Consider the following 25,686-nt stretch of genomic DNA (forward strand, 5'->3'; position numbering starts at 1 on the left):
ATTTCCAGTGGTTGTGTTTGGCAGGGAGCTCAGGGAGCCATCATCAGAGACCTGTGGAGTTTTTTTTTAAGCATATCCTCTTTCTGCCCAAGCGGAAGTACAGCTGAATGTGTTTCCTTGTGTGGCGCTCTGACAAGTGATAGCACACCTGTTTAACTGGTGGTGTGTGATTACTCTCCTCTTTTAACAGCCCTGTTGTATGGCTTACTGCTCTGCATTCCAAGGTCCTAGCTGCCAAGCCTGGTAGCGTATGCTGGGAGTTTCCTTTTCTCCAAAAACATCGGACCTCTGTAGTAACTTCACTTCTAGAAATTACCACATCTCTTCTATAGGGGCAGTTACTTGCTTATCTTAGATGGGCAAATTTTTGGCAAGTTGTTTAGGGTTGAGATAAGGAGGCTTTGTAAGTCAGTGGCAGTGATGTTTCTGGTTTATATTCTCTGGCAAATAAAAACTTGGAGTTCAGGAGGGCTGCATCTAACTGAATCTTCATGGTGCCGGGGAACCTCGAGAGATGACATTTCTTTAGGATGGTCATCTCCTGTGGTAACAAGTGCCAAGTGTTTTCATGGTTTGTGCCACCATTAGTACAGTTATTAAACAGCTCTACAAGTGTAGGATGAACTTATGACAGCCTAACTGGTCTGAGTTAAAACACTGGGAATAAGACAAACTTTTCCCTCTGAGAACATAGCCCTAAGTTTTTATGCTTTAATGAAGATGCTTTCACAAGTCCCCTTTCTCAGTTAAAGCCCACAAGGTTTACTCAGCTGATGTTCCGCAGCAGCTCCTTGTGCATCCGCAGTGTTAATTAACATGCAGAACTTGTAGTTAGTGTGGCAGTGTTTATTCGATACATTTACACCATCAGGCTCACTGAACAAAAACGAGAATGGCATAAGGTGGAGACAATTTCATTGTATGTTAAAAACTGAAAAGGCATGCTCAGCATGGAAACAGTAGTAGTGCAACATTTTAAAATCTAAGAAAGCGTTCTGTTAAAAGAGCGAAAACAACCAAGTACTGTACTAAATCTAAATGCTTACTACACTTAGTATGCAGGCTTAGTTCCCTCTCCCACTCAAAGTATCCTGTTTCTGTGGCGTAGCTATTAAAGGAGGATTATTTCCCCTGTATGCAACAATATGTTGCACTATGTAGTCTACTGTCACCACATGTCTCAATGGGTCTTTTACAGAAAAGCTCAGATGTTACATGCAGATATATTTTGACAGACTGACTTCCCCTGTAATTAAGGGCTGTACAGAAGTAAAAATGTAATGGTTTCAAAGTTCACTAGCGCAGTGTTTCACATTGGTCTAACAGTAGGTGGTCACAGTACAGTGATTTACGATGTTTTTAAGTATTTCATGCTATTTCAAACTGTGTGGAATTACAGACAACTAAAATACATTAAAGCACCTCATATACTAGTTTAGCACCAGTTACAATAATTAGTCCTGACCCTTGAAAACTTAAATTTGAGGTTGGAGATAATAAGGGCCAAATGTCCAATCACATGGGCTGCTGCAATATCATTGCCACATCGAATGCAAGTGAGTTGTCTTGGATATTTGTTATATAACACCAGAGAGACACACAACCATACAAAAACAAATTATTCCCCACTTAAAGCATGAATGCAAGCACCCCACTTTTTCACAAAACTACACAACACAGTCATAGTTCGGGGAATAGGAAACGGAAACAGTCACTGGTAGTCAGTTCGCACAATCGCTATGTGGTGACACTCACCTGCCGCACTTGTCACACTGGAGCGTCTGATGGCCCACAGCTTTCAGTTGTGCTTTTATGAGCACGGTAATGTGATGCGTAGAGCACACTTGGACTCAGCATGGCCTTTAACAGGGATTGTAGTGCTGGGCTGTCCTGGCTCCCTCCCCACTGTGTCAGTTCCCAGGTGATTTCCAGACTGATGCCTTTCAGCCTTGCACTGAGGTGGTGATTACCTCCTGTGTTCTACGTTTGGTGTGGTGGCCCTTCCTCAAGGGACAGTAAGGTGGCTATCAGCACATTTTTATAAAAAGTTGTTAGGGATTTCATAACATGGGAAACAGTATTTTGGAAAAGGAATTAAACAAAAGACATGTCAGTGCTTTAAAAGTCACTGAAAAGTAAGCTTCCCTGTGAGACCAGACAGAACCAGTGTTGCAAGTAAGCAGGAGAGAGTTGTGTAAGCATTACTTTAGAGAAAATATAGTTTAAGACTTTGTAGACCTTTTCAGACAAGTTTTGGCTCAACAACTCCATTGTACTGATAGGACTGACCAAGGTTCTTTGCGCTACTTGAGGAAAGCCCAGCAATGAAAGGATAGGGATGTTTGTTAGTCTGACACTGCACTGACAGCTAGTGGTAAATGGAGAAAGTGAATCCCCTTCCAAATGCTGTATATACTTGAAATTGTGAATTTCAGAAATATGACAAATGCTACTTAGGTAAAGTAATAAGTGGTTGCTCTTGCAGCTGTGCAGGATGTTTGTGGAGAAACTGTCAGTGTACTGGCTGCTTTACTTGGGAATGTACCTTAGGCACACTAACCTGTGAGGCCATTTAGGAGACTAGCTGGGGATGTGATTATTGACCGCTATTTTCCTTCCTGCATTTAATACATACTCAGAATTATTTTGCAAGAATCAGGCTACTAGTGGTCTCATAAGCTACTGGAACATGAACCAGATTTAGGGGACCGAGTGTAAAATCATTGGAATAATAGACTAAGTAAACTAAACTGAAGATTAATTGAGATCTGTAATTAATTGTAGAGAAGCTTGGAGCATAAACAGCTTGGAGCTACAGTCTTGTGGGCAATCTCCAGCTGTCCTGCTCCAGTATGACTCTAGCTGGCTATCACTTTTCCCCTTAGATACATGGTAACTTGTTCATGCACTACTTAAACTTCTGGAACAGGGAGGACAGTAATCCCTAACTGGACGGGTTGTGTCTATACAGCTTGGATTTAATTAAAACAACAACACACAAATTAGGAAAATGTCCGTTCCACCCACTGTGGGCCCAGCTGTGCATTGCATGTTCTGCTCAAGTTGTCCTGCCTCAAAATTTGGTTTTCATTATAGGCATTCATAGTTTGGTCACACTTTTAATCCAGGGTACGAAAGATGATACTTTTGTGTAGACACCTGGGGAATCTTTGACCCCACAGCCGTAGCCCCAGGAGGTCACACCATACACAACCCAGCTTTCCCCTGTGCGTTCACACATCAGGGGTCCACCGCTGTCCCCTTGGCAGCTGTCGACATGTTTCTGTTCCTGCATGTTTCCAGCACAGAGCATTCTTCCTGTGAATCTCCTTTTGTAGCGCTCTTCACACACCCTCTTGGGAAGCAAGGGGATGGCAGCCTGTTGTAATGTTCTTGAATAAGCCCGTCCTAAAAAGGAGATCCAAGTTACTGTCTCATTACAATGGTCAGTCTTGGAAACATAGATTTGTAATCCAATTTAATTAGATTCAATCAAATGTTTGCTCTCAGGTGTTCACACTGCTTTGTCATTACATGAAATTACTGGAAGCAAGACTACTAAAAAAATCTCTGCATTAAATATAATACTAAAATATACTGCAGATATAGTAAATGTAAAATATAGATGCTTTTTTTAAAAAGTAGCTTTTCTGCGTGTGTTCTCTGGATCTTTCCAAAGCTGGAGTTTGGTTTATTCTGAGCACTTTGTGTCTTCTACAGAACAACATACACTTTAATGCCTCTGTGTGGAAGCAATTTCTGGGAGGCTTGAGAGTAAAGCAGCAGAAATATGTCACCAGTTCAAATCTAGTGTAGCTCAGCCTGAACAGGTGCTGCATCTTCTGGTGGCTTCCAAGTAGAGCATTAAAATGGATCTTTCCACCCTTTTTTTCCATAGCTTGTGCCTCTTTCAGTTGGAAGCATGGGAAATGAAAGCCAGTTGGTTTTGCCCTTTTTTAAGTAAAGTATTATCACTTGTGAAGTAATTATGATTCATGTAGTAAATGTGAAATGTCAGCTGAGATACTGCAATGATGTAATTTTTTCCCATAAATTGAAGCCAATTACTGCAGTGGTTAATGTTTCCTGAAATAGATGTCCTAAGTTGACAGTATTGCAGGACTTTCAGTGAATTATGTAAAAAGGCTGGACAGAGCGAGGCAGTGAACTAACAATTGTTTTTAGCAGAAACCCCACCCTACATGCGTCTCTCGTTTATTGTAGTACAGTGACCCTGACATCTGTGCACACAGATTAGTGCATGTAAAGAGGAGGGGCAGACACTTGACCCTGCATTGTCTCCTTGCCAGCGTGAGTGGGTCACTGGGGCAAAGGCTCAAGTGCGGTTGCTGTCTTGCACTGCATTCAGCACCACAAGAACATAAAAGTCAAACATGGTTATTATTTCGTGAAACATTTAAAGGACAAAGACCTTCGAGGAGGATGAATCTTGTACTGACCAAAAAAAGCAAGTAGAAGCCTGGAGTGCAGATTGCATTGAAGCTCTTGTTAATTTTGGCAAGAGGCTGTGTTATTTAAATCAGAGCTGGTTGAAAATGTCAGTGGTAACAGGGAACACTAAAATGTTATTTGAAATTCTATTATGTGCATATTTTCCATCCATTTTTCTATTGAAGTATTATAATTTAAATAACCTTTTTAAAATTAAAATATCCATGGTCCTTACCTTTGAAACCTTAAATGTGTTAGAGCTTTTAGTTATGTACTGAGGCAGGGGGTGATAAGCTGCTGTGCAGGATGTGCCTGGCAACAAAAAGGCTTTTTATTCTTGCTTATCAGTCTTAATGAGGCCACTTTACTGACAGGGTCTGTGATTCGGAGTGGCACGCTTAATCACTGGTTTCCAAATACAAACTACATTCAGTAAACAAAATATTGTCATTCCTGGTTAAAGATCAAGAGAGAAAATATTCCCCTATGTTAAAAAAGAGTAAAATGCTTTCATTTTAAGCATTTTCTTATTTTAATTATGTGACAGTTTTTTTGAGGCAACCTCAGATGAAGAGATTGGTGCACAGAAATGATCTTACCTGTGTCACCCCATCCAGTGATGAAGCAGTTGGGAGCAGTTTTCTGTGGCCGCTCCCTCCTCAGTGGCAAGCAGGCGGGTAGGACGTGGGTGCTGAACCTTGCACACTGCTCCTCAGGCCCCTGCAGCCTCACCAAGGCAATGTCGTAGTCGCTGCTGTCGGGCCTGTACTCCTTGTGCACCACAATCTCCTGGACTCCGATTTCCTCCTCGTACTCCTCCAGCACCAGCGTGTGATAGTCCCCAACCCTCACCACGTAGTTGCGAGTGTTGTTGCCATACCTGAGATGGAGATGAAAACAAACAGGGCTGCCTCAGGCAAAGTCACATCCTGAGCCCGCAGAGTTCGTCACCTTCTTCATTCACATAACTAATGTTACCAAAAGAGTTTTTTAAAGAGCAAAAATTCTCAAGTGCTTACACTGGAATTTCAGTGTGTCCTAAAGAATATAAAAACCTTCCTCTGAGGTTTCAGGTTGTGCCATGTTCTTTTTGAATATTTTCACCGGCAGTTTTCTTACGGCCATTTGCCATGACTGGCACTTCAAACGTACAAGGTGTGCATTGTACATTTATTTAGTGAGGGTAACACGCTGCCAGTAATGACAATGACAACCTGACATCATTGCAGTGCTCCGGACAATTACTGTAATGAAAACAGCATCCAGGCCTGCTTTGTAGGTTGGTTGAGGAGCTTTAGAGGCTTCAGTAACTTAATAAAAACCTCTTACATCAACTGAAGTTATAGTAAGGATGACAAAGCATTTGTGTGTCGCAAGCAGCTACTGTCAAACTGACAGGAGGCCTGTAAATCTTGGGCTTGTTTTGCATCTGATATAATCCCAGTTTCTTTCACATCATGGACTAAATGGTAAATATATTAGCGATTACTACTGTGACTGAAATAACCATTTTCTTTGCATGCCTTTGAAGATTTTTGTATTCCAGGGCACGCAGCCCTTCCCAGGCAAAATGCAAACAAGGGAGTACTGTTGGGTACGTGTATTTACTTTAAAATATGGCTAAGCTAACAAATATTCTTCCTTAATTTCTCCCTTTCCTTAATAGCCTTCAACAGGAAATTTCTAATATGCTTGCACTTGCTACCCACAGTCTCCTATCATCTTTTAACCTATGCCTGTTCTTTTTATACCATCCAGCAATGTTCTGGCCTCCATACCTTGCTAAAGCCTGCTTGAGGAGTGGCAGACAAAGCAGGAGCATTACAGTTTTCTGCACAATATGTACCACTGGATATTTATTCTAGTTGTGAGTTGCATTCCTGGTTGCCTGTAAAGCTTTTTTGGTCTAATCCTTCAGGTGTTCCATGAGCAAAATTTCACTTCTAGGCTTTATGGAGAGAGAGCTGCAGGCTGTGAATAAACATTCTTTCATCCAAAGATGACTTACTAGATAGGATACATGAAGGGGGTTTTCCTATGCCTCATGTTTCTAGTTATCCAGTTATTTTTTTAACTATACAGACCTTCCAATTTCCCTGTAGCTGTCGGAATAACTTAAGATGAGGGTGGGTTATAAAAATAGCTTCAAACATTTTATCTTAAATTATGTATCTGTGAATGTATAGAAACCAGTAATTCCACTTTAGTACTGGTGAACAATTCTAATCATCATGCATAAAATTATGCATAATTTTTATCCACAGTACAGATGAGCCCACTTTGGTTACTTAAACAGTGTTCCAATTTCCAAGATATGAGAAATGGTATACTGGCCTTTCTCTTGTCCATCTGCGGAAAATATGTCAAGGAGGCACTTGATCTATAGATAGCTCTTGGAAACCTATCCCTGAAAATCACTCTGAGATCATTTGGAAGTTCAGCCCAGCCTGTCCAAAGCCAGCTAATGGCATCCCTCATTTCCAGTGAACAGTAGTGTATCCACAGGCTGTTGGAGCTGCATGCTTAGGTCTAATTGCAGTTTAAATGCAACTTCTGGGACATAACAATACTTTCATCCCTGAGATCACTGGTAACAGTTCCAGGGTAGCCTGTGACAGCCCCTTGCATGGCTGCACCAATCTGGAAGTACAACAGTGTATTTTGCTCCAGCCATGTTGCTGCCCCATCCTGTGGGTGCTCAGCAGAGTATCCAAAATTGGCACTCTTGGCACCACATTCAGTTTCCAAGCCTGTAATCAAAGGCTTTCTCAAGACCCTCAGGCAGCATCCTTGGTAATCACTACAGAGATAATGAACAGGGAAATAGGAAGCCATTGTCTGTGAATTTTGATGAAAGCAACTAAAGAGCTTCCACAGTTCTGCAGAAGCACCTGGGACATCAGTTGAAATAGAGGGAAATTACTAACTTCGACTGTTTCAGCTTGAAATATTGCCAAGGAAAGTCCTTTGTGATATCAGGAAACAAGAAAATACGTGCATCTGGTGCTCAACAAAGATAATACACTCTGCATTTGAGTAAAAGTGTATCTGACTCTTCATTTTAGTTACTAGTGTGCAAAAGGAAAAGCTCAAAATCAATTTGAAACATTTGCAGCTCACTTGAGCAAATTCTAGCAAATACCACCAAAATTGTAGTGGTCCTCTATGCCTTTTTTTTTCCCCCAGCCCATTCCAATGAAATAATCACAAATCACAAGATTAGCTTCTTTACCATGCAAGTTGATGCTTTTATACTTCATCAGCAGTGAAGTCCTGCATTTAGTCACTGCCGTGATACACTAAAAATGTCGTATCACTGCCAAAATCTGTTGTTACCAAATTTAATCCGAAATGTTCCAGTCCCTGTGTTTGGTGTCTACTCAGTTGTCTTCACTATAATCTAAAAGCCTTAAGCTGCATTTTTGTTGGAACAGAAACATAAAATGTCAGTAGTGTTGCGTATGTTTTTTGTGAAAATACTGAAGTTGTGAGCATAAATCGCATGAATGATAACACCCAAATAATTTCCATGCATTAGGGTGTTTTGTTTGTTTCAGGTTGAGTGGCAGGGTTTTTTAAAACCAAAGGCTAGCTCTTGGAACAGTTTTCCATGGGCTTGAACTGCAATGGTTTTGCATATGCCCAGAAACAACGAAGCAGTTTAAGCCACGGTGCACTGTTGAAGAGGGACCCACCTTTTAAAGCAGTGTGCAGCAGTGAGGACCCAGCAGCTGCTGATGAGAGTAGCGCCGCACAGGAGTCTCCCATCACCATGAGAGGATTTCAGCCGCAGTGCCACCTGCCACGGCCAGCCGCCCCTGTGGGAGTGACACACCGTGTTCAGGGTGCAGCAGTGGGGAACGTGGGTTACCTGCAGCGTGCTTTCTCTTGGCTTTCTTGACCTGACACAGCTTACTTACAAATGTGCTCTTTATTAAGGGTGGTGAATATTTTATATCCTGGCAACATTCGGAATGCCATTTAAAAATGGCCCACGTTACTCTACGGAGGATTTGGGCATCCAGTACTCTTAAGTGCTTCCTCCCACAGTCAGCTATTTGAACTTTCTCTTCTCAGATTGCATTCACTGAGCCAAAAACACATTGGGCTTCTCGCCAAATACCGTCCAAAAATCAACAAATCAGAAATTTCCTGTCAGCTGGAGAGGGAAAAGGGGAATTTCTTGAAAAGCTGAACCCATCATCCATCCCTGTCTTCATGAGAAAGGAAGCTGGCAAAACAAAAGGTATAAAGCAACTGTAGAAGTCTCAAGTCTAGAGGAACATCTTTTTCAGCCTGTGATTAACTGTTTTTTATAGTAGATCTGGCCATATTTCCGTATCTATGAATACAGGATGGATTCTTTCTTGCTAGTTTAATACATTTGGAGTCAGAGAAGGGGAAGAGATGCACCTGTAAGCAATGGCAGCATCTAAGAATAAGCAACAGGTAGTTGAGTGTTTTCTGAGTACTGTCAACTTGAATGGGTGTGCTGGACAACAAGAGCTGCCAGGGATCATCTAGTCCAGCATTTCAGAATTACCAGTGCCAAACGTTTTAAAGTAAGGTGGGGGAATTTGCTTCCCATAAAGAACAAAACAGTTTAGACACTTCTCAGTTTTGGAAGATCGGATTTAATACATTTTTCTAAAATGAGGTAATTCAGACAGCTTTGGATTTGCTGGTACATATATAAGTATCCAGTTCTCTTCAAACTTGCTCAAGTTCTTTTTCTTAATGACTTCTTGTGACATTGAGTTCTTTTCTGGTACATACCTATGCTTCCTTTCTTGATTTTGAAGCATTTCTATGTGCACTATTTGATTCTTCTCACCTTTTTGCTTCATCTAACATCCCTATGCTGATTTATAATGAGACCTGCTTCCTTGCTCTGACTGGATTGTTCAATACATTATTTGTCACCATTGCATTTCAGCAAGTGTCCTTAGAACACATATTCTGAGACAAGAACTCTCAGTCTCTGCCTGTGCAGTGCATTATCTGTTACCTCATTTGTCTCTTTATTAAGGTAACTCATCCTACTTTACTTTATCTGGCTGTGTTAAAATATTTTTCTGGGCTCCCTCTTGATACTGTTCTTTGAAGCTCCCCCACTCGGGCAGTGTCTTCTTTGAAATGGATTGATTGGTGCTGTGCACGTCGTTTGAAATAGGTTGCACAGTGACGTGTAATGATGCTGTTGGTGTATTTTTTACCATGCCTTGTGTAAGACTGTCTGAATATCTATTTTTTTGTGTTTAGTCACAACTGTTATAAAAATAAGTCAGTTCCTCCCGGTTTTTTAGCTGTGCCATCATCAAGGCTTATCTTGTGGAAGAAAATAAGGTCTTAGGCCATGAATCATGCCCAGGCTTTTTTTTTTTTTTTGTGTGTGTGTGTGTGTGTGTAGATGGCATTTAAAATCTTTTACTACATTCACAGCTCTGTTTTTATAGCTCACATCCTGATATCAAGATATTCTCTGATAAAAGTAAAGTAGCTATTTTCTAAGTTAAAAATTTAACCCATTCAAGGACTTTACCCACAGGCACCTACAGATTTTCAACTAATGCTGTAAATACTTATCAGTTAATACTTTTTGATTTCCTACCAAATTTGCTTTGGGTATATTTCTACTCCTCCATCATGACAAGTCCAAAGGAAAACAAACAACAAGCCTACAATAAAATTTTAAGTTTGGCAAACCACCTCTGGCAAATACATGTCTTAGAAGATTTATATTCAAAATTATTTGTCTTTACCAATTATTTACCGTAAAGAATTTTTCCCACCAATTATTCGCTTTTGTCGACGATGGAGTAACCTCAGCCCACACACAGAAGCAAGAGAATCTAAACCAGAAAGGAAGATGTAGAGAGCGTTAAACTCAACGTGGGAAACAGCCAATATTCGATGAGAGTTAACTTTAAAAAAATCTAAAGGTAGAAGTTATTCTGTGTTTCATGGTACTTTTTAACAGGCAGATTTTCATCAGGGAAAATAGACTTAGAAATTCTTTATAGCTGAGATCTTTTGACTGGGGAAAATACACTGAATTCTTTGAAGACTTAGAAATTCTTTGTAGCTGAGTTCTTTTGACTGTGATCAGAGTTATTTGCGTAATTACTTCTCACATGTAGGATTTTGTAGGGCTCTTCCTTACTGCTGTTATGTAGACGCAGACCTTGGCCAAGCACACAGGTCTCAGTCCTTATCTGAGGATAACCTGTACCCTGAAAAGCTGAAAGGAGTTGTTTAGGTTTTTGCATCACGTCCCTGAAGTAGCCTAATGAACGTGGCAGCTGTAAACCACGGCGACAAATACCCTGTATTGATGGAGTGGTCTTGGTGCTTCCTTTGTGCAGCTGCAAAGAACGAGCTCACACGCTGTAAGCAGAGAGCATTCCCACCCCTTTTGTTCTATAATTGCTTTTGGTACAGCGCTTTCCCCCGTGAGGTGGGATTGTTGTTTGCCCGTTCCTACCAGGACAGCTGCTTAGCCGGACCCGTTGGTGTCCCCCTCACGACAGGGCCTCACCTTTATTGCTGTTCCCAGGGACTTTCTTGCTTAGGTGGTCGCAGATGACCCCCGCGTCCTCGCTGTGCCGGCAGTTGTGTGTCCCGATGTCCTGCTTAATGCAGTCTGCCAAGGACCTCTCATTTCCTGTACACTTCACGTTATCCACGTGGATCGGGCCTTTGCCCTCACCAAAATAGGCCATTGTCCTTGCTCTAGCTGGACCTCTGCAAACAGAGCATATTTATTATTATTAAACATTTGGAGGCATTATTCTACATTTTACTCTAATTTCCAAGAGAGCAGTCAAAGATACTGAGGTTTCTTTCCAAACTCTGTCACTGTTTCACTTGACAACAACCCTCTTCTCACCACCTCTCTTATTCTGGTATGTAGAAAAGATAAAGCAGTGACAAAATTGCTACATTTCATTAATGTTTTAAAACTGCTTTTGTGCGTCTGCTTAGAGGGCAGTGTGCAAAGTATTTTACGTTGTATCAGCATTACATTTTGCCATAAAACAAAAAATGTTAAAGCTGCTTTTTCATAATCTCTTTAATCCTTGTATAAAGTCAGCATCTCTGCAAGCTAAAAATAATTTGTTCAGGTCTGATTCCCTCTGAAAGATGGGCCAGTTAAATACAGTATACTTGTGGTGCAGTGGGAGCTATGATGTACAGACCTGTCAGTTGTTAGTTGTTATTAAAATATTTTGTTATCGTGTCATTTTTTACAGGGCATCTCATATTTGAGCTCTAAACATGTCCCGTGACTGTGTGATAAACATTAACTATTTTTTGTTCACTGAAGATCAAATAACTCAAGATAACAAGAAGTTACTATGTCACTATCTAAGCTGATAGGCAAACAGACCCTTGCTCATTCCTTCTCTACTTGCTTAATCAGCTTTAAGTTTCAGGAATTCCAGCTTACAACTACAGCCTTCATCTCTGCGACCACCGAGGGACAGAAAGAGACCCTCCCAGCAACACGTCACACATACATCATCGGAAGAAAGAAGCAAGATAAAAGCAAGACTGAAAAACCTGCCAATTCACGGCAGTTGGTGGAGCGAGACTCCCCTGCCGTCCAGCGCTGTATTTGCCTTTGCTTTGCCTGCTGTAATGTAATAAATTCCTATTGGAACTTTTCTTCGTGTTCATAGTCTATTACAACTGGAGACCAGTTCAGTGTCTGCACCCCCCTGTTCTTGGGAGGAGCCCAGTACTTGGTGCTTGTGTAGCATTTAAGCATCTCATTTGGCAACTCCTGTGATAGATTATTGCTGCTAATTAGTTAAGGTAATCTTCTTAATTTATAAATAGATGTTTTGTTGTATATGGTTTAAGAGTCAGAAATAATTGTGAGTGAGAGACTGGCTATACAGAGAAGTGGGGCAGGAAGCCTCAGACACCTCTAACTGTGCCTGAACTACAAGTTTACCTATTGGTTAAGGGCAATTTACTGACATTTTACTGCGATAAGGATATATGGAATTCCACATAACTAGAATACAGGTTTTCATTTTAAGGATGTTTTATAAATGGATATTGTAAAGTACTGCTTCTGTGCGTACAGAACTGTAACTGCAGATGTGATGAAATGCTGGAGCAGAGAATTTGACTATGAAAATGTATTAGGCAAGGAAGTCTTTCTCTCCCATTACAGCTGTTTTTGTACCTCTTTAATACCTGCAGTGTTGGGAAAGGTAGGTGAGAATGGCATGAAGAATTTACATCCCTTCTTGAGCTGGGTTTGGTCTGCTGGGGAGAAATCCTGATTTGTCAAACCATTTCTAAAGCTTTGTCATAGTAGAAGTGTGGCTGGCTCAAACTGAAGCAGCTCTCAATTGCCAAATCCATATAACTGAAACATGAAAGTAACACAGGAGCTTCCTCCCTTTTGGAACTTGCAGTGGGTAGGTTTACTGGGCTGGATTGTTTTTACCATGTACTGCAGCGTAGGTGGGCGGGATTTCCAAGTAGGGAACATTGGTTAGAATGCAGAAATTGTAAAAAGCCAAGAAAGAGAAGTTCATGAAACACTGCATGAGAGATCATACCACAAGGTCAACTGTCCTTACTCATTTTCAATTTCCATGGTTAGGAGGTATTTGCCAGATAATCCAAAGCCTTGGCAGCCTTTGGAACCTGTATAGGACAATCTCTGCCTAATGAGTCTACTATGACTTGACTTGTCAGTCCCAAATAGTGTGACTCCTGCTCCAATTTTTTTTTTTTTTTTTTCCTTTTGTGAGAGATACTCTGATTACAGATAACCACAAAAAAAGGTAAGTCCAGCTCTCTGATAGATACCAGAGAGGGCAGCTCATGTGTTCATGTTTGCTGTTACAACACAGCGACAGTACAGACACTCATTGTAAATTCTTACCTGGTTTTAGTATCTCTGTCAAATAACAAAGTTTCTGCTTTAGGGCATTGTTCTAAAGTTCCTGAGGATATTGAAAACTACTTTGTTGTGGATCACCACAGCATTGTTATCCTTCCCCAGAGAAGTATTTATTGCAGTTTAGTACAGAATTGTCTCTCTAGAATCTTATCAGTTACTTAGGGCACTACCTCCTTCCTACCTTTGTGTGAAAGCAATTTATCTCTTACTGTACATCAGTAGTCTCTCAGTTTGCTGATAATGGGAATGAAAGCTGTTCAGACCCAACCAACCAACCAACACCACCACAGAAAACCCAAACCAACCCCACTGAAGAACATCTGCCAGGAGACAAATGTAAAAAAAGTCATGGTGTTCTTGAGCAAGGAGTGCAGCTTAACAAAGAAAATTATTTCATATAATTGGGAGATCTCTGAAGGTACAAATGTTACATCTGTGTGTTTGTTACATGCTGGAATGTGCTCTTACAACTGGCTTTAGTGAACCCCTAACAAACACGTGTCCCTTCATTGCTGCTTCCCAAGCGAGCTCTTTATACACTGATGACCCTTCGAGAAACAACCTTTTGTGCCTGCTCAGATCTGTCCCTGGACAGAAGTGGTTGCCATGCACAGTAACAATACTGAGCTTTTCAGGTGCAGTACATCATTATTCATGATATTGTTAATGAGGAAATCCAGTGGATTAGGATAGATGGACACCTGTCCTAGAATTTACAAGTTAGGTAACTTGTAAGAGTGATATCTTGAATTTTAAGTCAAGTTTTGCCATTTTGAAGCTGTAGTGTAGTACTACTTTTAAACAGGCTTTTTACTAGATGAATACCAGGCAGTTTTTAAAAGGCATATCTTGTGTGTTCAGACATAATGTGATGATATTTGGTTGGACAAATTTCACGTTGTTAGATACAACAAACAGTTAATGTGATTTGTATTTCTTCAGCTCAAATTTCTTTATAGATACACTTGGAGGAAACATTTCACTAATTTCCTGTTGTATTTCAATAGTGTTCTGGATATTTTTCAAATCTTATTAGTACTGCTATTTATATATCTGCCCTCTAGTTGTTATATTTTTGCTGCTCTTGGGTATCCAGAAAAAGAATGTTGATGTAAGCCTGATTAAGTGATTTCTTTAAAAAGTGACATACATTGCAGTGGTTTTAATCAGAGGGTGGGTTTGTTCTGTCAGGTATATTCCTGTATTAAATGAAGCTTATTCAAATTACTGTCATGCAGACTGGAGCCATAATCCCTTGTGTAAAAGTTTCATCGGATCTTCAAGCTACATCAAACCTAAACAGATCAGTAAATGAAGGAAAAAATTAAATTAAAAATTCAGTAGCTGATGTGCCTGCATCTGAATCTGCAGTCATCATATCCACACCTTGTGACAGTGGATACTAACCTGGTTTTGAAACAAATATGACACCTAAATTTTGTATTTAATTAATAAATAATTTGGAACATTTAACTTCTAATGAAAAATATTTAATAACTTGCATTAACTTGCATTTCTGTTGCCAGACTGATTTTTGAATACTCCCGTTCCCATTCCCAGTTATGCTACTTAATGAATACTCCTTTTGAAGACATAGCCTTACAAAAGCTTACAAATAGCAGGAATACATTTTTCTAAAAGAATGCCTAACTGACAAGTTTTAAAGGCCATGCATTATCTTATTGGACATGTTTGTGGTATTTGGTTGCAGAAACTGAAGATTTTTAGATACAGAAAACAGAACTGGGGAAACAGCTTCATGAGCTTTCTTACTTGTAGCCAAGCTGTCGACAGACTACAGCTGCATCCTTATCAGACCATCCATCATCACAAATTGTGCCCCACTGGCCATTGATAAAAATCTCCACACGTCCTTCCTTCTTATTCTCACCATCCATCAGCCTGATGGGAGGACCTGGGAATAAATTACTGCTGTCAGCTCACAGCAACAGAAGCAAGAACTGGTACCTTCGGTTATTTTCGTTATATTCAGTACAGTCGATATTTAAGTTCAACAAGCCTATTATCAGTGGCTAAAGTAGTCATATTCTTCCTGGCTGGCAAAAGGAATCAGTTTGTACAAATTACAAGACAAATACTAAATACTACTGTACTTTACTCTTCAGAGTTCATCTGACTCCTTCATTCCATGCAAATATGTGACACAGTTCAGAAACTGACCACAATTCTATACAAAAAGGTAGAAAACACCTGAAATACCTTTGATATGATACCCATACAAGCTGGATAGGTTTTTCTTACAGAAACTTTATGGGTGAATTTAACTATGCCTCAGCCCATAAACCCATTCTCAGACTTGTTGCTGCTGCTTCTCTTAACCACTGTCTCAGCAAAAATAGTCAGCATTGTGTTGAACTTCAGCTATTCCATGTCACTATGTACATTGTTCTGCAGCGTGTTATTCTAGATTATTTTTCTAGCAATTTAAATTGATTGTTTATTCAGATAATTTCATAATATGAAATTTCACTTATGTGGATTAGTCAGACTTAGTTGATCATGGTTTCTGCAGCACTTTGCCTGTAGTTAAATTTTCACTCTTTAGGCAAAGTACCTACTTAATTCTTACTCACTCTAAAATTCCTCTATAGCCTGCAAGCGATGCAAATACCCTTAAAACAGTTACAAATTCCTCTGTGGCCTCTTTATAATGTTCAAGGGAGAGTCACCTTCTAAATCTTTTTGTATGGCATACTTTACAATCTTTAATATACTCCTGAGAGTTGCTTTTTAGAGTAATGGAAAAGACTCTTCTTCATTCTTCTAACCTGTTTCTAATCTTTTCTAAATATGTAAGGATGAGGAATTACTTAATTACATTCTTAAAGCAGTATTTTGAGATATCTGCATTTGATATTTAATTCAGATTAGTTTAGGATATGAAAAACTTCTGTATACCACATATGAATCTGGTCAGCGCTAGTTAAATCTGGGCTAAGTCATTAAATGAATTGGGAAATATTTCAAGATAAAATCCAAGTCTCTTTGCTTCCCATGTAATTTAAGGCACATTGTTTGTGTTAGACAGTTACATGAATTAACTTCACCAACATTCCTACACTGTCGTGATCTTATTGAACAAATGTCATTATTGTAGTGCATCCTATCTCCTTTTTAGTGTTTCTTAATAGCTGTGTTTCCTTAAGTCCTGTCATCTACTAATTTCTCTCATTTTTTTAAATGTAATTTATCCTTATGGGAAAAAAATGCTTTTTCAAATGCTGGGATGTAAATGGTAACAACACTTTGTCCACTTTCCAATCAGAAATCTTCTAGGAAATGTCAGATAAACTGTCTTATTTGCTTGTTGAATTGATGAGTTCTGGAAGAATACAGCTTATTACTTAGTGAGAATTATACTTCTATTAACCATATACAGGCATGGAATACTAATAATATTTTATTGTTACCTCATCTTCTTGTCATTTAGAAAATATATATATATATTTATGAGCACAAAATTAATAGCATTCTGGTAGTGGGGATGTGAGAATGTTACCATATGGATGTATTTAACAGAACCAAACTCCTTCAGCAGAGATATTTTATAGGAATTTGAGCAAAGGGGCACAGATGGTTTGCATCTGTAAAGACAGCCGTCATGGTACGAATTGCTGTTATTTTTGGTTTGAGAAAATTCTTTCTAACAAATAGGATTTCATATATGTACTGCAACTTAAAATATTCATTGGATGGTGAGAGGGCTGTGTAGAATAAGCCTGTAAAGAGGGAGAGACTCAAAAAGTACATGAGAAGTGCTGAATGTTGTTATAACAAGTAGCAACATTGAGCAGTTAATCCATGTTGTAGTTTGTGGGATAAACCTTTAGTCTGTGATTTCCAGGAAACAGGCATATAATACCAATTTCAAATCCAACTGAAATATTCTTGGGTAAGCTAAATGGCATTGGCAGGAATTTTCTGAAAGGCTACATACTGACAAGCTACACACTTCCTGTAGCAAATTGTAAAAATGAAACTTTTTCAGAATTGCTGTTCCATTGTTCCTGTGTAGTTTCTACTGTGCATATCTCATAACCAGAATTATTGTTTCATTATCTACATGTGGATTTATTATCTATGTGTGGATTTCGGAATCTTTAGAATTTTTTTGTTTCTATTTGGTTCTACAATTTCACTGTGTAATTGGTATTTTTTATAATTTCTTATCAGTCTTTTTATTCTCTTTATTTTCATAGATGTTTGTAGGCTTTTGACATTGGAACTGACGCTTTTATCTGGGTGTGTAGTATCATTCTGTCCTGGTAGGCAAGTGAGGCCCATTCACCCAGACACATAAATGACAGGCAGTAGTAGCACAGAAATTGGTTTGTGCTTCTCACCCTTCCTTCTCACTATCTCTGAACTCCCCATCTTCTCCATATCCCTTGTTTTGGATTTTCTGAATGCAAAGCCTTAGGAAGGTGTACTGTTGATTTGTATTCCTCAGCACTCAGGTATGTCTCCAGCATTTGATGCCTAGCATTACTTGGAGGTTGAGAAGTGCCAAGTAAAATTAGGTACACCATCAGGAAGTGCTGAATAGGTCCAAAATCTGGTGGAGACTGAAAGAACGACATCTCTGGAATGTGACTTTGTTACCTTGCAAATCTGGGTTGAGCTTTAATGTTCTGGATGCTTACGTTCTAAACAAAACTTGATCCCTTCCTGTGATCTTCAGGAGAAAAGATCCCCTCCTGTCCTTTCCTTGCACCCATCTGACAAATACTAGGATTTTGAGAATCCTTAAGTATCCTGTACTTTGGTTGGATCTGTATGCACAGCAGTACTCGTATTGTGACTTTAGCAAAGAGCTTCCTTACCGAGCGAGCGCCTGTGGCTGTCATTTTCTGGGTGGCAGATGAGTCTGACATCCTCCTGATGGTTGCAGTCGTGCTTCCCCCACTCCCTCCGGGAGCACTGCAGGAGGTTTGTCTCCTTGCCGGAGCAGATCACATCATCCAACCAGATGGGCCCAGAGCTTCTTTCCGAGGAGCTCTCTCTTTCCATACCTGCACTTTTCCCATACCTGCACAACACAGAGGCATGTTTTGGTCCACAGCGATCAGAGGACACGTGATGCTTAAGCATGAGAAAGCAAAGTGATATCCCTGGGGAAATAAAAGATTTCTCAAGTATTCCCAGTAAGCAGGTTCAGTTAGCATTAAATTCAATGACAGCACCATATGCTGCATCTTCAGTAATGGTTTTTTGGGGTTTTTTTAGGAATTACTGTTACATTAGTACAAACTTAAGAACGTAATACCTTTGATTAAGGCTGCTCTTCAACCAAGCAGATGGCTGGCTCAATTACTCTGAGGGTTTAAGCATGTTCTTAGTATTCTAAATACATTTAAATGTCACAGTATGAGACAAAATCCTTTTTTGAATGTCAGCTGTTACAGTTTGAAGGCAAGACAACAGTCACCTACTGAGAGTGTATCTTTGTAGCCACAGGTCAGTAGGAAAAGGAGGGAAGAGTGAGTGCATGATACAAATGGGATTTTTCTAAAATGCTTTTCAATACATAACTGTTCCAGGGCCAAGCTGAGGGATTTTCTGAGGCAGTGCAGAAGGACTTACACCTTGAAAATGTCTTTCATCAATAATAACTGTACAACAAATAAAGATTTAGAACAATCAAACTTTTATAGGCAAAATAGAAATCAAAATCAGTTCTTCTCTATACTACATGCATGGACCTTAGACGAAAAGGAGAATTGGAAGGAACTTGGTGAATAAAGACTGCTAAATCACAGTTGTTGAAGGTTCTTCTACCTAAACTAAGGTCTCTATACCTCTGTGAGACTGAGGGAAGCACTCTTTAATGGATTTTCACTTGGTCGTTTCTTTGAAGCACTCGGTTAATATTAAAAAGCAGACTCTTAAAATGGGGTCCATCATGGTCAAGTCACTGAGTGAGATAGCCAATATCAAGTAATCTTACTTAAATCCCAGTTGCCAGCAAACCACCTGCGTGTTCGCCTCCGTCCAGCCATCGTCACAGACCGTGCCCCACTGCCCGGTGTGATAGATCTCCAGGCGCCCTTCGTGACTGCCCTTCCCACCTGCGAGCCGCACTGCGCCCTCTGTGCCGGTAACAAGGGAAAACAGGACAAGGATCAGCGTTTCTTAGATCTCCTTGTTGTTCTAAAGCAAAATTGGTAACATTGCCCTCACTGCATCCAGTCTGGGGTTTGTGCCTCTGCAAACTTTAAAAGCTCCCTTTCCAGAGCTGTGAACTCCGTTTTTTCCTGTGTGATGATTGATGACTGAAGTACCTGTGAGAGGTGTGCAGGAAACACCAGCATCCTCTTTGTGGCCACAGTTGTGCTCTCGCCAGGAGTTTTTTGGGCACTGTTCTATCGAGAGTTCATTTCCTGTGCACTGCACTTCATCCAGCAGCACAGGGCCAGAGCCTTCTCCAAAGTAAGCCTGGCTCCACGCCTTGGCAACACCCCTGTGGAAATGCAAGGAGAACACCAAGTCAGGAGGAAGCGAGCTGGAGATTTTCCTTTCCTGTGGCTTTTAACTTTTCTAGGAGAGATTACAGACATACAGCTTGGGTATGAGGATTCTAATTTTAATACTCGTTTAATATCTACATATAGTAAAAATAATCCAATATATATTTCTGAAGTGACGTTCACCTGTTGTCCTCAAAGCACATTAGTCAAATACCCAGATGAGGCAGATAAATGTGATGGTTCCCCATTTAGTCACGTGAAAACCATAGCAAAGAGATCTTAAGTGACTTGACAGGTGTTGTATCACCCATCAGCAACAGAAATAAGAACAGGAATCAGACCAATGACTAGCCTTGTATGGAGTACATTCTCTGTCAGCAGAAAGGATTTTGAGCACAAAAAACTATGTTGATTGAAAACACTCCATTGTTTTAGACATACAGAAATTATGCAGTGTTTAACCCTTTATCATCTATCAGGATTTTTCCAATTCTGTTTAAAATACCATTTCATATATAAATGTTTACCATGGTTTGGTTTCTTTCCACTCAGTATTTCCTCTGTTCCTATATTCGCTCTAGTTTGAAATGGCAAGATTGAAATGTCTAAATTTTGGACTGTAATGATTTACCTGTCTAAAGCATTAGTTTAACTAAAAAAGCATCTTGTTTTTCCAGTGTATCTGATAAAAATGCTGGTAGAAATGTATAGGAAATGGAAAAAAGGAAGGGAAAAAAATATTTATTCATTGAGCAGCTGTCTGAAATCAAAGAGATAATGATGGACTGCTCTGAATGCTTTTACAATTTATACCATATTCCAGTAAGAGTCTCTGCAGTTAGGCAGAGACAACACATCCCATCATTATAACCGGAGGAATTTGTGTCCAGTAAAAATTATTTAGGAAATCAAATAATAAAAGCAGTTATCATTACTTCCCGCCAGTTAATGGTAGATGCATATTTTGGAATTTTATAGGAGTGCTACAGAAAAGTTGAAGGGGTGTGGGAAGCTACTTACTGAGAAGCTTTACTTTTACAGTTTCTGGCATGTTTCCAGATAGTTTAACAGTATGCAAATTTAGATTATTTTTAGTACTTCAGAACTGGTCTACTGCCACTGTTGGCAAGATTTCACTTTATATTAATTAGCATGTTTGTTGTAACATATTACTTACTTGAGAAATTCTGTAAATCTTTAGACATATTTCAAAAAGACTTAGCAGGTTTAGCACCATCTTAATGCAATTTATTTACTCAGAAAAACAAATCAAATTAGAAGCATCACAGAACTGCAGTTTGTGATTATTAAATATAAGTAATAAAAAGTTTTAGTGTCATCAGTAAGAAGGCAGGCTAAGAGCATTACACTTGTCATTAGTATACAGAAATGCAAAGCAGAGCTTAGTAGCTCCCCAAACCTATTAACAGCAGCCCAATTCAAAAGCAGGAAAAGCCTGCAAAAAGATAGACTTTCCATTAGGTATTCCCAATTGAAAATATGCAGGAGTAAAGAAATGCTACATAAAATAAACTGGGGACAAAAAAATGTGATGTCAGAGAATCATGTTGGTTCCTGTGTTGGCTCAGCAGGAGATCTACAATATTTTTAACTAGTCCACAGTTCTCAATCTTCTGAGCTAGTTTGGGTGGCACAGGCAGCCCAAGGCCTCAGTTACAAACCAGGCACACTCTGAGGACCACCCATCAATGCCACAGAACCTTCTTCCTTCAATATCACTTCTTTCAATTCATCGTAGTCCCAGCAGGCTTGAACAGGTGAGTTCTGTTCCAGTCTCCGCTGCATTTACCTGCTTAGTTCGCATTCACTCTCTCTCAGACAAAATCCCCTTCTCCTGCATGGGATACAACCCAGCATCTTCTCTGCCTTTTGCTCCTAGTTCTTTTCCCTCTTCCACCCCACTGGCCTTCCATCCCAGTTATCCTCATCTCCTTCCTCTCTGATCCAGTAGTTTTCCTCTTAGTCTCCCACCTCTGCAGCATTTTCTGCAAATACTTGTCTTCTGTGGGGTATCAAAATCCCCCCTGACTGTTAAGAAAGTGAAGCAAGAAAACCCTGTTCTGCTGCTGTAGTTGTATTTTGGACCATGCTTAGTTCAGACAGAATCACTGACAAGCTTAACTGTCAAACCTTGATACAGATCTCTAGCTCAGTATAAGCAAACTGACAATCTTCAGAGACTCGTGATTTAAACAAATCTACAGAGATTCTCACAGGCATGCCAAAAAACATATCTTTCCTGACAAAGCAGAGTTCTTGTGCCAAAGCCAGGAGGCTGTCAACTGTGCGGTAAAATGGATCGTAAGGATTTAAACAGTCAGAAAATTTATTTTCTTCATCTACAGGTTTTGATTGAAACTTTACAGGAATTGTAGTGAGTTTTCACTCACTTACAAAGTCAACATTTATTCTGAGACATTCTTTATCTGTCCGGCCAAAGAGACAAAATTGTCCCTATCATATGACACTGAAAACTGGTTCCAGGGAATTGAAAGTAATGTCACTGTACCTGAATCTTCTATAAATAAACTTAGTTACTGCTGCAAAATATCAGTATGATTTTAAAGGAGCATTTTTTTTGACAATTACACTTCTCCTAGCTTCAGCTGTGGATCTGATAACTCTCCTGCTTTGCTGCTGGAATAATAAACATGTAATAAAACAAACCCAAGGCCAAGCTGCCGACAGACAACTTCAGCATCTGCATCATCCCACTGGTCATCACAGACTGTGCCCCACTGGCCACCATGGTAGACTTCCACTCTTCCTTCGTGGGTATTGCTCCCACCAGCCAGCCGGATTGGAGTGAAGACAGGGCCTGGGAGCACACACAGGATATAGAACAGGTCATTCACATCCTAAAATACCATTCTGATAGTAAAGAAAGAGAGAGATGGCTGAATGGTTTCTCTGGCATCACTCAAAAACCACATTTTCTTTTTCCTACTTAGATGGAGAACCTGAAAGTAACGTGAGTCCCCTTCTGCTCCACTCTCACTAGCTGAAAACCCTTACACATACGAGTAACCATATTGATCTTGAATTACCTGAGTGTCTAAGCATTCACAGACACTTAGCGCTGTAAGGCCAAACATTGAATCAGTCAGTAGAGCTACCTTTCTACAAGTAAGAGCAACATCGGGTAAAATCTGAAGTAAGAAGCACAAATTATATCATGGACAGAGAAAGAGAAATTCATCTTTGGGTTTTCTCATTCCATTAGAAAATCCAGTCAGAGCAGTGAAATCTCTTGGACTGTGGAGTCTCACTTGAATTGTGCAAGTATTGTTCCCTTCTTGCTTCCAGTCTTTTAAAATCAGTAGCTCTCTTCTAGTGTATCAAGAAACTGTCTTGAAAGCATCCCTGCTGAATAAATCTATAATAGTGGAAACAGCTTAAAGCCATATAAAACTCCATAATTGCTGTAACGTAAACAAGGTTATTTTAAAGTTTCACCATACTAACATCCAAATTGTTTAAATTTGAGTAGTTTTTGCGTAACTTTCCAACCAATTAATGCTACTGTTTAATCTAATTCTCTATTAAAAAATCCCAAAACAAAAATACTGAGGGCATTTCTCCAACTTCATATTAGTGCATCACTGATATGAAATATGGGGGGGATGTGTGTATGTGAGCAGTTTAAAAGGCTAGTTGCAATAGAACCTGCAAAATGTGAAAACATCTGTAGTTTCTAGTTTCTTCAGGCAAAACTCTCTTGCTTTCATTTTTGTCTCCTAGCTTGGAGAACCTTTCCCTCTACTCAATAGTTTTCTAAGACCAGAATGTTCTTTTTAAAGCAATTTTTCAAAATATTGCTCATTATTAATATAAACCTTTAGGACAAAATTGCACCCACCTTTGGATAAAAACATAAGTAGGAGAAGAAAGGCTGCACAGAACTGGCTGCAGCCTCATGTTTTATTTTCAGCTGGCAAGAGATCGACATTGCCAGCTCCCCAGCACTGCCAGCCCAGCCCTCCTCGAGGCAGCAATATCTTAAATCTGATGGCATGCCTGCCCATTTAGTTAGCATGTTGATTAAAATAATATCAAATATCTAAAAGCCATTAATAATACTTGTTTTCCTAATAATATAATTTTGACATTTAAAAAAAAAAAAGTGGGGGAACTGTCCTCATTTTACAGAGATACTTGCTACTTTACTCTTTGTCACAACATACACCTGAAACAAGCAAATTGCTGGTGATTATAGAAAGGTAAAAGAGTTGTTAAACCTGTTGCTGCTTGAGGTATTTGAAGTAGTTAATGATGATTACAGATACAATACAGATACAGATTCAATCTGTATAATCTGTTCCAAGAAATCTTAACACTTTTTCTAATATAATAATGAGTAATTATTAAAACTTCTACTTAAATAAAATAAGGGCTTGAGAACACAATATGTATTTTTTTACCAAGGGAGGAGCTACATGTGACAGCAGCTGCCATTTTTTGAGGACATGTCCCATCTTGCCAGGTGTCTTTTTCACATAGCAGTATGTTTTCTTCATCACCACGACAATGGACTTGACTCCAGAAAACAGGAATAAGGCCTGATCCAGAAAAGGGTGTGTGTTTTGCTGTACCTTTTTCCCTGTAAAAATAATCACGATGATAGGGCATCAGAAAGGGAAGGAAGTGGGAATATTTTTCTCATATATAAATCTTGAAGTAGAAAAGAATTGTAAATTTCAATTACGCCAGTAGTGTAAATTCATCACATTTTCATATAGTTCAGCATTGTCTTCTGCACAAAGAAAAGTAACAGATGTGACCCAGTTCTCACCATTTCCTTGTGGGATGTTTTAGTACAATGACTATATTGCTGCAGAGCCAGCTACGTTCCTGCTCTCCCAGTTCTTAACTACAAACATCAATACAGAGTCCACAGTCCACAGACGAATCTACAGCACCAGCCCACTGCAGTTAAAATTCCAGGATGGCTAATGCCACCAGGTCTTTCTTCCTTACTCTGTCCTTTACTCCATGAAGACGTGCCACGGTCTGCCCATAACTGCCGTGCATTGTGGCTGGGATAATGGGGCAGTGCAACCACCTCCCACTCCATTCGATCAGGCCCCCATTGATTTTCCTCTATTCAGCCATTCCCATTCACCCAGAATGCTGGATAAACAGCTCTGTTTCCTTCTCATGGTGCATCTACAGCAACGTTTATAGAGCCATCTTCTCGTCCTTGCAAAGCACAACGAATTTAAAACAGAGCCCAAATCTGGTGATATCAAAGAAGCAGAGAGATGGAGCGCCTGAAAAGCACCAGTAACACCTTGTGAGTTCACCTGGTGGTGCAGAGATCCAAATTTCTGCTACCATTCAAGATAGCTCAAACTTTTAGCTACTGTTTGCTTGGGGCTTTTTTGGCCTGGGTTCAGCTTCGAGCCATTTCTGTTGGAAAGACGAAACAGCCATTCACCCATATCACTGAACTACTTTTGCTAACAGTGGCCTCGTTCAGCTGAAATGTTCAGGGTATGGAAAGCAGATAGGACTTACACGAAAATGAGGGAAGGAGCCACTGCACGTAGACAGCTGAAGTCATAAGCAAAATCACAGCCTCCAGATGGCTGAACTTTTATCTCAACTAATCCTCATATTTTTATAAGTTGGCATGGTGTGTCCAGATTAGAATTGAACATTATAACCCAGCTTAGATTTAGTTTTGGTTAGCAGTCTTAAAAATTGGAATAATCATTAGGAATGTCACAGTGCAAGTCTGCTATAAAAGCCTCTTACTGCTTGCAGCGAGCAAAACCACTGCTTCGGTATGTGAGTGAA

General features: G+C 39.7%; 1 protein-coding gene across 1 annotated transcript in view; it reads right to left on the minus strand.

Annotated features, from left to right (window-relative positions):
• Positions 1 to 833: 833 nt before the first annotated feature.
• The window catches only part of PRSS12 (serine protease 12), a 33,571-nt gene continuing 8,718 nt past the window's right edge, over positions 834 to 25,686 (minus strand). Inside the window, 11 exon segments of the mRNA XM_040065414.1 lie at positions 834 to 3,408; positions 5,052 to 5,332; positions 8,148 to 8,270; positions 10,226 to 10,304; positions 10,991 to 11,196; positions 15,152 to 15,293; positions 18,223 to 18,428; positions 19,347 to 19,488; positions 19,681 to 19,859; positions 22,555 to 22,705; positions 24,309 to 24,487. Of these exon segments, the coding sequence (XP_039921348.1) occupies positions 3,101 to 3,408; positions 5,052 to 5,332; positions 8,148 to 8,270; positions 10,226 to 10,304; positions 10,991 to 11,196; positions 15,152 to 15,293; positions 18,223 to 18,428; positions 19,347 to 19,488; positions 19,681 to 19,859; positions 22,555 to 22,705; positions 24,309 to 24,487 (1,996 nt within the window). The 3' untranslated portion in view covers positions 834 to 3,100.

Source organism: Hirundo rustica, chromosome 5, assembly GCF_015227805.2.
Source record: "Hirundo rustica isolate bHirRus1 chromosome 5, bHirRus1.pri.v3, whole genome shotgun sequence".
Lineage (NCBI taxonomy): Eukaryota > Metazoa > Chordata > Aves > Passeriformes > Hirundinidae > Hirundo > Hirundo rustica.